Source organism: Heptranchias perlo, chromosome X, assembly GCF_035084215.1.
Source record: "Heptranchias perlo isolate sHepPer1 chromosome X, sHepPer1.hap1, whole genome shotgun sequence".
In the NCBI taxonomy this organism is placed as follows: Eukaryota; Metazoa; Chordata; class Chondrichthyes; order Hexanchiformes; family Hexanchidae; genus Heptranchias; species Heptranchias perlo.
In genome coordinates, this window is record NC_090370.1 from 15,840,034 (window position 1) to 15,854,033 (window position 14,000).

Here is a 14,000-nt window from a genome sequence, read left to right on the forward strand (position 1 = left end):
CCCACTGTATTAAAGGGACAAGGGGATTAACCCGGCAATTACAGGCTGGTCAGCCTAACTTCAGTGGTGGGGAAACTTCTAGAGTGAATAATCCAGGACAAAATGAATTGGCACTTGAAAACGTATGGACTAATAAGTGAAAGTCAGCACAGATTTGTTAAAGGAAAATTGTGTTTGATTAACTTGATTGAGTTCATTGATGAAGTAACAGGGAGGGTTGATGAGGGTAGTGCGGTTGATGTTGTGTATATGAACTTTCAAAAGGCGTTTGATGAAGTACCACATAATAGATTGTTAGCAAAATTAAAGCCCACTGTATTAAAGGGACAGTGACAGTGTGGCTACAAAATTGACTAAGGGACAGAAAGCAGAGCAGTGGTGAAATGTTATTTTTCAGACTGGAGGGACGTATATAGTGGTGTTCCCCAGGGATCAGTATTAGGACCACAGCTCTTTTTGATATATATTAATGACTTGGACTTGGGTAAAGAGGGCATAAACTCAAAGTTTGCAGATGACACGAAACTCAGAAATGTAGTAAACAATGTGGAGGATAGTGATAGACTGGTGAAATGGGCAGTCACATGGCAGATGAAATTTAACACAGAGAAGTATGAAGTGATACATTTTGGTGGGAAGAATGAGGAGAGGCAATATAAACTAAATGGTACAATTTTAAAGGGGGTGCAGGAACAGAGAGAACTGGGGGTGCACATACATAAATCTTTGAAGGTGGCAGGGCAAGTTGAGAAGGCTGTTAAAAAAGCATATGTGAAACTGAGCTTTATTAATAGAGGTATAGAATACAAAAGGAAGGAAGTCATGCTGAACCTTTATAAAATATGGTTAGGCCTCAGCTGGAGTAGTGTGTTCAATTCTGGGCACCACACTTTAGGAAGGATGTCGAGGTTTCAGAGAGGATGCAGAAGAGATTTATTGGAATGGTACCAGGGATGAGGGACTTCAGTTACGTGGATAGACTGGAGAAGCTGGGATTGTTCTCCTTAGAACAGAGAATGTTGAGAGGAGATTTGATAGAGGTGTTCAAAATCATGAAGGGTTTAGATAAAGTAAATAAAGAGAAACTGTTCCCAGTGGCAGAAGGGCCGAGAACCAGAGGACACAGGTGATCAGCAAAAGAACCAAAGGTGTCATGAGGAAAAACTTTTTTACGCAGCGAGTAGTTATGATCTGGAATGCGTTGCCTGAAAGGGTGGTGGAAGCAGATTCAATCGTGGCTTTCAAAAAGGAATTGGATAAATACTTGAAGGGAAAAGATTTGCAGGACGACGGAGAAAAAGTGGAAGAATGGGACTAACTGGATTGCTCTTACAAAGGGCTAGCACGGGCTTGATGGCGCGAATGGCCTCCTTCTGTGCTGTAACCGTTCTATGATTTTTTCCCAGGACTGTAAATTCTGGAGCTCCTCACCTCCCTCGGTCTTCCCTTCCTCCTGCAATCTACCGGCTCCTAAACCCAAGCTTGAGGTCAACTCATCATGACTTTTTAAAAAAATTTGTTCATGGGATGTGGGCGTCGCTGGCGAGGCCAGCATTTATTGCCCATCCCAAATTGCCCTTGAGAAGGTGGTGGTGAGCCGCCTTCTTGAACCGCTGCAGTCCGTGTGGTGAAGGTTCTCCCACAGTGCTGTTAGGAAGGGAGTTCCAGGATTTTGACCCAGTGACGATGAAGGAACGGTGATATATTTCCAAGTCGGGATGGTGTGTGACTTGGAGGGGAACGTGCAGGTGGTGTTGTTCCCATGTGCCTACTGCCCTTGTCCTTCTAGGTGGTAGAGGTCGCGGGTTTGGGAGGTGCTGTCAAAGAAGCCTTGGCGAGTTGCTGCAGTGCATCCTGTGGATGGTGCACACTGCAGCCACAGTGCGCCGGTGGCGAAGGGAGTGAATGGTTAGGGTGGTGGATGGGGTGCCAATCAAGCGGGCTGCTTTGTCCTGGATGGTGTTGAGCTTCTTGAGTGTTGTTGGAGCTGCACTCATCCAGGCAAGTGGAGAGTATTCCATCACACTCCTGACTTGTGCCTTGAAGATGGTGGAAAGGCTTTGGGGAGTCAGGAGGTGAGTCACTCGCCACAGAATACCCAGCCTCTGACCTGCTCTTGTAGCCACAGTATTTATATGGCTGGTTCAGTTAAGTTTCTGGTCAATGGTGACCTCCAGGATGTTGATGGTGGGAGATTCGGCAATGGTAATGCCGTTGAATGTCAAGGGGAGGTGGTTAGACTCTCTCTTGTTGGAGATGGTCATTGCCTGGCGCGAATGTTACTTGCCACTTATGAGCCCAAGCCTGGATGTTGTCCAGGTCTTGCTGCATGCGGGCTCGGACTGCTTCATTATTTGAGGGGTTGCGAATGGAACTGAACACTGTGCAATCATCAGCGAACATCCCCATTTCTGACCTTACGATGGAGGGAAGGTCATTGATGAAGCAGCTGAAGATGGTTGGGCCCAGGACACTGCCCTGAGGAACTCTTGCAGCAATGCCCTGGGGCTGAGATGATTGGCCTCCAACAACCACCACCATCTTCCTTTGCGCTAGGTATGACTCCAGCCACTGGAGAGTTTTCCCCCTGATTCCCATTGACTTCAATTTTACTCGGGCTCCTTGGTGCCACACTCGGTCAAATGCTGTCTTGATGTCAAGGGCAGTCACTCTCACCTCGCCTCTGGAATTCAGCTCTTTTGTCCATGTTTGGACCAAGGCTGTAATGAGGTCTGGAGCCGAGTGGTCCTGACGGAACCCAAATTGAGCATTGGTGAGCAGATTATTGGTGAGTAAGCGCTGTCGACGACACCTTCCATCACTTTGCTGATGATTGAGAGTAGACTGACGGGATGGTAATTGGCCGGATTGGATTTGTCCTGCTTTTTGTGGACAAACCTGGGCAATTTTCCACATTGTCGGATAGATGCCATTGTTGTAGCTGTACTGGAACAGCTTGGCTAGAGGCGCAGCTAGTTCTGGAGCACAAGTCTTCAGCACTACAGCCGGGATGTTGTCGGGGCCTAAAGCCTTTGTTGTATCCAGTGCACTCAGCCGTTTCTTGATATCACGTGGAGTGAATCGAATTGGCTGAAGACTGGCTTATGTGATGGTGGGGATATCGGGAGCAGGCCGAGATGGATCGTCCACTCGACACTTCTGGCTGAAGATGTTTCCAAACACTTCAGCCTTGTCTTTTGCACTCATGTGCTGGATTCCGCCATCATTGAGGATGGGGATGTTTGCAGAGCCTCCTCCTCCCGTTAGTTGTTTAATTGTCCACCATCATTCACGACTGGATGTGGCAGGACTGCAGAGCTTTGATCTGATCCGTTGGTTGTAGAATCGCTTAGCTCTGTCTATAGCATGTTGCTTCCGCTGTTTAGCATGCATGTAGTTCTGAGTTGTAGCTTTACCATGTTGGCACCTCATTTTTCGGTACGCCTGGTGCTGCTCCTGGCATGCTCTTCTACACTCCTCATTGAACCAGGGTTGATTCCCTGGCTTGTTGGTAATGGTAGAGTGAGGAATATGCCAGGCCATGAGGTTACAGATTGTGCTGGAATACAATTCTGCTGCTGCTGATGGCCCACAGCACCTCATGGATGCCCAATTTTGAGCTGCTAGATCTGTTCTGAATCTATCCCATTTAGCACGGTGACAGTGCCACACGACACGTTGGATGGTATCCTCAGTGCGAAGACAGGACTTAGTCTCCACAAGGACTGTGCGCTGGTCACTCCTACCAATACTGTCATGGACAGATGCATTTGCGACAGGTAGATTGGTGAGGACGAGGTCAAGTAAGTTTTTCCCTCGTGTTGGTTCGCTCACCACCTGCCGCAGGCCCAGTCTGGCAGCTATGTCCTTCAGGACTCGGCCAGCTCAGTCAGTAGTGGTGCTACCGAGCCACTCTTGGTGATGGATATTGAAGTCCCCCACCCAGAGTACATTCTGTGCCCTTGCTACCCTCAGTGCTTCCTCCAAGTGGTGCTCAACATGGAGGAGGACTGATTCATCAGCTGAGGAAGGACGGTAGGTGGTAATCAGCAGGAGGTTTCCTTGCCCATGTTTGACCTGATGCCATGAGATTTCATGGGGTCCAGAGTCAATGTTGAGGACTCCCAGGGCCACTCTCTCCTGACTGTATATCACTGTACCGCCACCTCTGGTCGGTCTGTCCTGCCGGTGGGACAGGACATACCCAGGGATGGTGATGGAAGAGTCTGGGACGTTGGCTGAGAGATATGATTCTGTGAGTATGGCTATGTCAGGCTGTTGCTTGACTAGTCTGTGGGACAGCTCTCCCAATTTTGGCACAAGTCCCCAGATGTTAGTGAGGAGGACTTTGCAGGGTCGACTGGGCTTGGTTTGCCTTTGTCATGTCCAGTGCCTAGTGGTCCGATGCCGGGTGGTCCTTCCAGTTTTATCCTTATTATGACTTTTTTTAGCGAGATTTTACAACTGAGGGGCTTGCTCGGCCATTTCAGAGGGCAATTAAGAATCAACCACATTGCTGTGGGTCAGACCGGGTAAGGACGGCAGGTTTCCTTCTCTAAAGGACATTAGTGAACCAGATGGGTTTTTACGACAATCCGGTAGTTTCATGGCCACCATTACTGATACTAGTATTTTAATTCCAGATTTTATTTAATTAATTGAACTTAATTAATTAAATTTAAATTCCCCAGCTGCCATGGCAGGATTTGAAATCATGACTCTGGATTATTAGTCCAAGCCTCTGGATTGCTAATCCAGTAAGATAACCACTATGCTACCGTACCCAATTTATCTTGCTTTCTCTCCTACTCTTTCCAACCCTGATGGTGTCCTGCACCATGGCCCTCAGCCCTTCTCCTGGATTTCTAAACAATAAAAAAAGACTTTGACAAAGGTACATGTCGACTCCAAAATCAATTATGTGTGTGGTCTCACAGATCTGTCAAAATATGTTAACTGAGAAACTCTATAGTATTAGGATACTAATATTATTGTATGTACATGCTTCATGTAAGACTAGAAATTTAGGTTACTGATTTGAAGTTGAAAAGGAACTCAGCTTCTACGTGAGTCATTGTGGTGGATGTCGTCCACTCCCCTGATTTTGGCCCGGTCATGATCTACCGTCTATTATGGACTCTCCAGCACCACTCCCCTCTCTCTGGTTCCTGGTGTGTTCCTCCTTGATTCCTGTTCTGCTCCCCTCTCTCCAGCTCCCATTCACCTTCTCATCCCCCACTCCCTGTCTGTGTACAGTCTGCTTTAAGCCCACAGTTCTTGCTCTCTGGGGACTAGATTTTTCCTCAGTTTCTTTGGGCTGGAAAGTAGGTCACAAGCCTTATACACATGTACGCAAGGTAATTCAATAAAGTTCACTGAGAATCATCTTTCCATGAATCTGTTCCTGAAAAATATCTGAGAATTCTCACCACATTTGTGTGCAGTATCAACTTAACCCAACAATTTGACTGAATATTCAAATCTAAGCGATGCAATTAAACGATCTATATTCAAAAAGTTATCAATTAGATATTTCAAAATGGAGACTGCTGTTTATTAGATTAACCTATAGTTCACCAGAAAATTTGCCTTATCAGTTACGTTTGTTTTGGATGAAGAAGGCCCTTCAGCACATTTTATCTCATCCTTCCAGAGTAAGAACCTTTGAGCACCTTCTCATCACAGCTATTAACATCTACTAGAGCAAGCAGATAAGAGCTGGATTTAACATCGTCTAAAGGACACTACCTCTGACAATGCAACAGTCCCTCAGTACTGAGTGTAATGTTAGCTCAGATTAGCTCAAGTCTTGGTTTGGAGCTGGAACCCACAATCAGCTGAGAATCCTGCTAACTGAGCCAAGCTGACACTTGACTAGTCTATCCTCCAGTCTATGCTGTTATACATATATGGCCATTTTAATGTAACACTGCTGAAAGCCTGGATACTTACCTGTCAGGACAATATCCCCAGTGTAGGAGGACCTGCTTTTCCCGCTTCATAATTGGCCGTACCCACTCTTCTGGAGGAGAAATGGTACACGTTAGAGACAGAGAGATTACAATTGTCATTTATTTTGACCTGTTCAAAAAAGGTGGGTATGTTTCACTGAAACAAAACAAATTTAGTGCTTTTCTGTATTACATGTACAACTGAAGAGATACAAGGTCTGTCAGGGCTAGCAGTGTGGTAGAAGGGAGTGTGCCTGCGGCCATCAGTTAGCTCTGGTAAGCAAGGCTAACAGCGTAACTCGTACAATGAAGTTACAATTACAGAGCAGTCCCACGAATGGGGATTTTATATCTTCCTGGCATGAACATGATTGATTTATACCACAATTTTTTAAACATGTATATCATTTTATACACAAATGTAAGCTACATCCACAATTCTCAGACTACACCAGGTATACAGGATAAAATTATTGATACCAGCTCTCAGATATGTAATGGAGGATTGTCAGTGATAAAGCTGCTGAATATGAATTTATCACAAGATAAATTAATTCACAATCACCACAAATGAGAGTGGATTGTTTTGGTTCCACTCAATCTTCTGCATTCAATCCCTTATCATCAAGTAGCTGTCACAAAGTCCTGCAAATTACTGAGGACTAAGGACACTGCAGAAGAGCCATAACACTAACTGGAAGGACAGATCTGCCAATGTGTGCAATGATTAAATGTAATCAGTAATGTTCAGTAAACATGTGAGCATTGTTCCATATGGCAGTCTAGCAATCAGAACCTGATTGAGACGTGCCCTGGAAGCTCAGGTAGAATGATCTTTAATCAGAGGGTGAAGAACCACCCAGAAGGTGGTTTCAGTGAAGAATGGACTCCAAATGGTTATCTGCCACCTGGTCATTAAGTTTGCCTCTAGCTTATGTCCCATGGTGTTGCTCACAGTGGGTCAGAGGAAATGCTGTTTTGTAAGAGCAGGCGATTTATACCATGAACCAAACAAGGTATTATTCTGCTGATAAAGTACACCCACGTGCAACTTAGCATGTTTCTTTTAAGTCTGTGAGTCAATTAGAGCTGATTTTCTCTTAGGTCAATTGGAGTTCAGACTTGCCTTTGTTTAACACTTTGTTAAGTGACGCAGAAGTTTCCATTTGTGACACCCGAAGTGTCACTGTCTCAAAACTTGTATATACCAGTGAATCTCTCACGGCTTTGCTCACAAGTAGTTTGGGTCTGGAAATGGTTGTAGTGTTTAAATGCTAAACAGCTCTTTCCTTTTAAGACCACTGCTCTAAATAAAGGTAATTGCAAATTATAAATTGATGAGAGCACTTGGGAGTGCTTGTAAATGTCAAACTCCAGGTCACTAACTGGCTGTCTCTCCTTTTTGTAAGGTTGCTTAGGCACTTTGAAGTGTGATATCAGAGTGAGATCGACACACATTAGATGCAAGATATCTATAATCTATTAATCAATATCTATCTATCTGAAATATATTAAAAGTCTTGTGTATAGTGCCCACTTCCTGTAACTGTCACGTTTATTTCCTGCAACACTTTCCTCATCGCACTTTGTTGATAATCACAAAACATCAAATTCAATGTTTAGAGACTTGTTAGAAAATGATAAACCAATGCTGTCAGACATAGGATTGCTCTCCACCCCCCCGCCCCACCCACAGCTGTCAGGTTCATGCTCATTTCCCGTTGTCACAATGTAGTAATATTGGTAATGCCTACATATAACATGTAACGATAACATCTGCTTCTAATATTTTTAATACTTAACACTAATGCCTGCTATTCAGTTGTCCCACCACTGGTGGCGCTACAATGCATGTCATCCACTCTACCCATCATTTTGGCCGAACATAACTACAACACATACCATAATCCTCCAACTAACTGTGGACAAGGCCATGGGGATTCACTCAGATAATAAAAGTTTTGAATGTAGCGTGTATCTTCACATACTTTTTGTGACATTTCTCTAATAGTTCTCGATCACACAAAATCATGGAGAAACTTATTCTAGCCTAAAAAATAACTTGCATTTACATAGCACCTTTCACATCCTCAGGACGTCCAAAAGCGCCTACAGCCAAAGACTTATTTTTGAAGTGTACTCACTGTCATGCAGGCAAACATGGCAATCAATTTGCATGCAGCGAGGTCCCGCAAAGAGCAATGAGATTAATGACCAGTGAACGTTTATGGAGGTGTTGGCCAAGGGATGTGTTTGCCAACACACTGAGAGAACTCAAATACTGCCATGTGATCTCTTACATCTGCCTGAACAGGCAGACTGCGCTTCAGTTTAACGTCTCATGCAAAAGATGGCACCTCTGACAATGCAGTACATCCACAATAGACCACGACACACCTTAGCCTTGAACCCTCGCTCTAGTTTCTCTACTATCTTCTTGCAAGCCTGCCTCCTGCTCCATTGCCACTAAACCGCTGACCACCCAACTTCCCTTCCTTGCTAGCTGGCAATGTAAATATGTCAATGGTTCCTTCTACTCAGATACTGTCCCCTTCCCTTTCAAAACTGCCATCACCTCCTCCTCAAAAAACCCAACCCGACCCGTGTCCTTGCAAACGAACACCCCCATCTCCCACCTCCCTTTCCTCTCCAGTCCTTGGACATGTTGTCTCCCAGATCCATGCCCGTCTCTCTGGCAACAACATGTCTGAATTCCTCCAATCAGGTTTCTGTCCTTCCCACAACACTGAAATGACCCGAATAAAGTATGTGACTGTGACCGTGGTGCACTTGTCATCCTCGTCCTCTCTACAGCCTTTGACACGGTTGACGACACTATCCTCCTCCAATCCCTCTTTGTTGTCCAACTCGGTGGGACTGCCCTCACTTGCTTCCACTCTTATCTAGCTGACTGTCTTCAGCCCCTGCGACAATCTCTGTACCCTCGCCACCCACTGCATTCCTCTCCCCGGCCACTGTTTCAGGTTGACTTAGACTGTTCGTAACCTCGTCACCCTATTTGACCCCATATCTTCTCCATTACAAAGACCACCTACTTCCACCTCTGTAACATCTCTCGCCTCCAGTCCTGCCTCAGCCCAACTGCAGCTGATGCACTCAAAGGAAAGCATCATCTTCAGACTCAACTATTCTAATGTTCTCCTGGCCGGCCTCCCATCCTCCAACCTCTACGAACTTCAGGCCATCCAAAACTCTGCTGCCCATATCCTATCCCCCACCAAGTCCCGCTCACCCACATTTGCTGACCTACATTGGCTCCTGGTCCTCAAACACCCCCAGTTTAAAATTCTTTATCATTCATGGCATTGTCCCTCCCTCCTCCAGCCCTTCAAGCCCTCCTCAAATTCTCCATTTCTCTGACTTTTGGCCGCTTGTTCATTCCCCTTCTTTGCCCTACCATTGGCAGTCGTGCCTTCAGCAACCTAGGTCCCATGCTCTGAAATTTCTAATGTCCAGAATAGGAAGTTTGAGCAGCTAGGGACTAAATTAAAAAGCAGAACCACAAAGGTGATAATCTCTGGATTATTACCTGAGCCACGAGCAAATTGGCACAGGGTAAATCAGATCAAAGAGATGAATGTGTGGCTCAAAGATTGGTGTGGGAGAAGTAGGTTTCGATTCGTGGGGCACTGCCATCATTACTGGAGGAAGAGGGAGCTGTTCCCTTGGGATGGGCTTCACCTGAACCATGCTGGGTTCTGACAAACTGAATAACCAGGGCAGTAGAGAAGGCTTTAAACTAAACAGATGAGTGGGGGGGGGCTCAGGTGGGGCGAAGTTCAGATTGATAAAGAGAAAAGACAAGGAAGTAGTACAGGAAAGTGATGGGGGTAATGATAAACAGAGTGTGTCAGGAAGGGACAGAGCGTACAAACATAAGAGTGCACTAGCAAATGGGGCCAGGGTAGGAAAGAATGGTAAAAAAACAAAATTAAAGGTTCTTTATCCGAATGCGCACAACATTCGTAATAAGATAGATGAACTGGTGGCACAAATAGAAACAAATGGGCATGATCTCATGGTTACAAGGTGACCAAGGTTGGGAGCTAAATATTCAGGGTTATTTAACATATCAGTGGGATAGGAAAAAAGGTAAAGGTGGTGGGGTAGCTCTGTTAATAAAGGATGAAATTGGTATAATAGTGAGAAATGATCTTGGCTCAGAAGATCAAGATATCGAATCAATTTGGGTGGAGGTAAGAAATAGCAAGGGAAAGAAATCACTGGTGGGAGTAGTATATAAGCCCCCTAACAGTCGCTACACGCAAAATATTAATCAGGAAATAAGGGGGGCTTGTAAAAAAGGTAATGTAATAATCATGGGCGATTTTAACTTTCACATAGATTGGACAAATCAAATTGGCAAAAATAGCCCTGAGGAGGAGTTCATAGAGTGTATTAGGGACTGTTTCTTAGACCAATACATCGGGGAACCAACCAGGGAACAGGCCATTTTGGATCTGGTAATGGGTAACGAAACAGGATTAATTAATGATCTCAAAGTAAAGGATCCCTTGGGAAGCAATGATCATAACATGATAGAATTTCACATCCAGTTTGAGAGCGAGAATCTTGGGTCTGAAACTATTGTATTAAACTTAAATAAGGGCAATTATAAAAGGAATGAGGGCAGAATTGGCTAAAGTGGACTGGGTGAACAGATTAAATGGTATGATGGTGGATAAACAGTGGCAAACATTAAAAAAGATATTTTATGACTCGCAACAAAAATATATCCCTGTGAGGAGGAAAGACTCCACAAAAAGGGTGAACCAACCATGGCTAACTAAGAAAGTCAAGGATGGTATCAGGTTAAAAGAAAAAGCATACAACATGGCAAAGATTACTGGTAAGCCCGAAGATTGGGAAAACTTTAAAAACCAGCAAAGGATGACTAAAAGAATAATAAAGAGGGAGAAAATAAATTGTGAGAGTAAACTAGCAAGAAATATAAAAACTGACAGTAAAAGCTTCTACAAGTATATAAAAAGGAAGAGGGTAGCTAAAGTAAACATTGGTCCCTTAAAGGATGAGACTGGGGAAATAATAATGGAAAACAAGGAAATGGCAGAGGAATTGAACAGATATTTTGTATCTGTCTTCACAGTAGAAGACACTAATAATGTACCAATAATAGTAGAAAATCAAGGGGCAAAGGGGAGGGAGGAACTAAAAACAATCACTATCACTAGAGAAAAAGTACTGGGTAAACTAATGGGTCTAAAGGCTGACAAGTCCCCTGGATCTGATGGCTTGCATCTGAGGATCTGAAAGGAAGTGGCTACAGAGATAGTGGATGCATTGGTTGTAATCTTCCAGAATTCACTAGATTCTGGAAAGGTCCCAGCGGATTGGAAAACTGCAAACGTAACACCCCTATTCAAGAAGGGAGTGAGACAGAAAGCAGGTAACTATAGACCAGTTAGCCTAACATCTGTCACTGGGAAAATGCTAGAATCCATTATTAAGGAAGTAGTATCAGGACATTTGGAGACTCATAATACAATCAAGGAGAGTCAACATGGTTTTATGAAGGGGAAATCGTATCTGACAAATTTATTAGAGTTCTTTGAGGAAGTAACGGGCAGGGTGGATAAAGGGGAACCAGTGGATGCAATATATTTGGATTTCTAAAAGGCATTTGATAAGGTGCCAAATAAAAGATTACTGCACAAGATAAGAGCTCATGGTGTTGGCGGTAATATACTGGCATGGATAGAGGATTGGCTAACTAACAGAAAATAAAGAGTTGGGATAAAAGGGTCATTTTCAAAATGGCAATCTGTAACTAGTGGGTGCTGTAGGGCTCAGTGCTGGGGCCTCAACTATTTACAATATATATCAATGACTTGGATGAAGGAACAGAGTGTCTTGTGGCCAAATTTGTTGATGATACAAAGATAGGTGGAAAAGCAAGTTGCGATGAGGACACAAAGTGTCTGCAAAGGGATATTGATAGGTTAAGAGAATGGGCAAAAATTTGGCAGATGGAATATAATGTGGGAAAATGTGAAGTCATCCACTTTGGGAGGAAAAATAAAAAAGCAAAATATTTGAATGGAGAAATACTACAAAATGCTGCGGTACAGAGGGATCTGGGTGTCCTCGTACATGAAACACAAAAAGTCAACATACAGGTGCAGCAGGTAATCCGGAAGGCAAACGGAATATTGGCCTTTATTTCTAGGGGGATGGAGTATAAAAGCAGGGAAGTCATGCTACAACTGTACAGGGTGCTGGTGAGATCACACCTGGGAGTACTGCATACAGTTTTGGTGCCCTTATTTAAGGAAGGACATACTTGCATTGGAGGCAGTTCAGAGAAGGTTCACTGGGTTGATTCCGGGTATGGAAGGGTTGTGTTATGAGAAAAGATTGAACAAGTTGGGTCTATACTCATTGGAGTTTAGAAGAATGAGAGGAGATCTTATTGAGACATAGAAGATTCTGAGGGGACTCGATAGGGTAGATGCTGAGAGGATGTTACCCCTCATGGGGGAATCTAAAACTAGGGGGCATAGTCTCAGAATAAGGGGTCGCCCATTCAAGACGGAAATGAGGAGGAATTTCTTCTCCCAGAGGGTCGTGAATCTTTGGAATTCTTTACCCCAAAAAGCTGTGGAGGTTGAGTCATTGAATACATTCAAGGCTGAGTTAGACAAATTTTTGATCAGCAAGGGAGTCAAAGGATATGGGAAAAGGCGGGAAAGTGGAGTTGAGGTAAAAATCAGATCAGCCATGATCTCATTGAATGGCAGAGCAGGCTCGATGGGCCGAATGGCCTACTCCTGCTCCTATCTCTTATGGTCTAAGCTTTCTAACATAATAAAAACATAAAAATTACATATTTACAATGACATGATTAAACTTATCAATAAATTTGCCTTTTGTATGTTTGAGTACCTTCATTCGTGTTTTCATAAATAAAAAGTGCTTCTGCCTCTCTCAAAAGCCTAGGCTTGAAGTTGATATTTTGACCCAGTGCGATCATTCTTAAAGTCAGTAAGATGGCGCTGCTTTAGCATGTGCAGAATTTCCCATCGTACATCAGTCAGATTCTATCAGCGTGAATGGCAAGCAGATTCAAAACTGGAAGAGCATATTGACCGACCCGATGGTGTAAAATGATTTTTGAATTTCTTTTAGAGTTTATCCAAATCATTTGAAAGCAAGCTCCAGAATGATTTTTTCATACAAAGTTTCATATCATCAACTGTTTAATTTTTAGCTCGGAGAGCTAAGATACAGAGAGATTTGAGTTTTTTTTCATTAAAAAAACAAATTGAATTTTCAAAGCTTTTCAGGTAAACATAAAGGGGTGAATTTCCTCCATGTTTTCAGTTCATTACCGGTGTATAAACTGCACAGGAAATGTCTTTTCGCCAGGAAGATTGGGTGGATGTAATTTTTGCCTGTTTTGCACCATTTAAACACCTCTCTCCCAACTTCCCTTGCACTTTTTGAGTCTTCCCACAATCTGTCCACCTAATCCCCACTAGCCTCATGTGCATACATCAGAGTGAGAGCCCGTGGTGCAGCAGCTGAGAGTTTCCTGGGTTTGTACTCCTTGTACACTCTGGGTAAGTTAGACTGAGATACATGAGGTGCAGCAGCTGAGAGTTTCTTGGGTTTGTACTCCTTGTACACTCTGGGTAAGATAGACTGAGATACATGAGGTGCAGCAGCTGAGAGTTTCCTGGGTTTGTACTCCTTGTACACTCTGGGTAAGTTAGACTGAGATACATGAGGTGCAGCAGCTGAGAGTTTCCTGGGTTTGTACTGTTGGCCAGGGGCTGCAGAAAACTACTGAGTTTAATTCGAATTGCTAACAAAGACACTAACTTTTGAACTGAGGTGACCTGGAGTTCAGTCACTGGTCTGAACTGGCCAGAACCGGTTTGAATTCGTTCCGCTTCTTAGAGGGACAAAGGAGCTTTGATGAGACACCAGGCCTTATTTAGAAAAGGAGTAATGAGGTGATGCTACCTAATCCCTTGGAACAGAGCCAATCAGGGGATGACACTGACC

General features: G+C 43.9%; 1 protein-coding gene across 5 annotated transcripts in view; it reads right to left on the minus strand.

Moving 5' to 3' along the window:
• Positions 1-14,000, minus strand: part of smarcc2 (SWI/SNF related, matrix associated, actin dependent regulator of chromatin, subfamily c, member 2) — a 341,362-nt gene that overhangs the window by 238,863 nt on the left and 88,499 nt on the right. For 4 of the 5 annotated variants that reach the window (XM_067976775.1, XM_067976773.1, XM_067976776.1 and 1 more), the window contains exon 7: positions 5,953-6,022. In XM_067976775.1, the coding sequence (XP_067832876.1) occupies positions 5,953-6,022 (70 nt within the window). The remainder of the gene's footprint in view (positions 1-5,952; positions 6,023-14,000) is intronic. The other variant, XM_067976774.1, reaches the window with a different exon arrangement.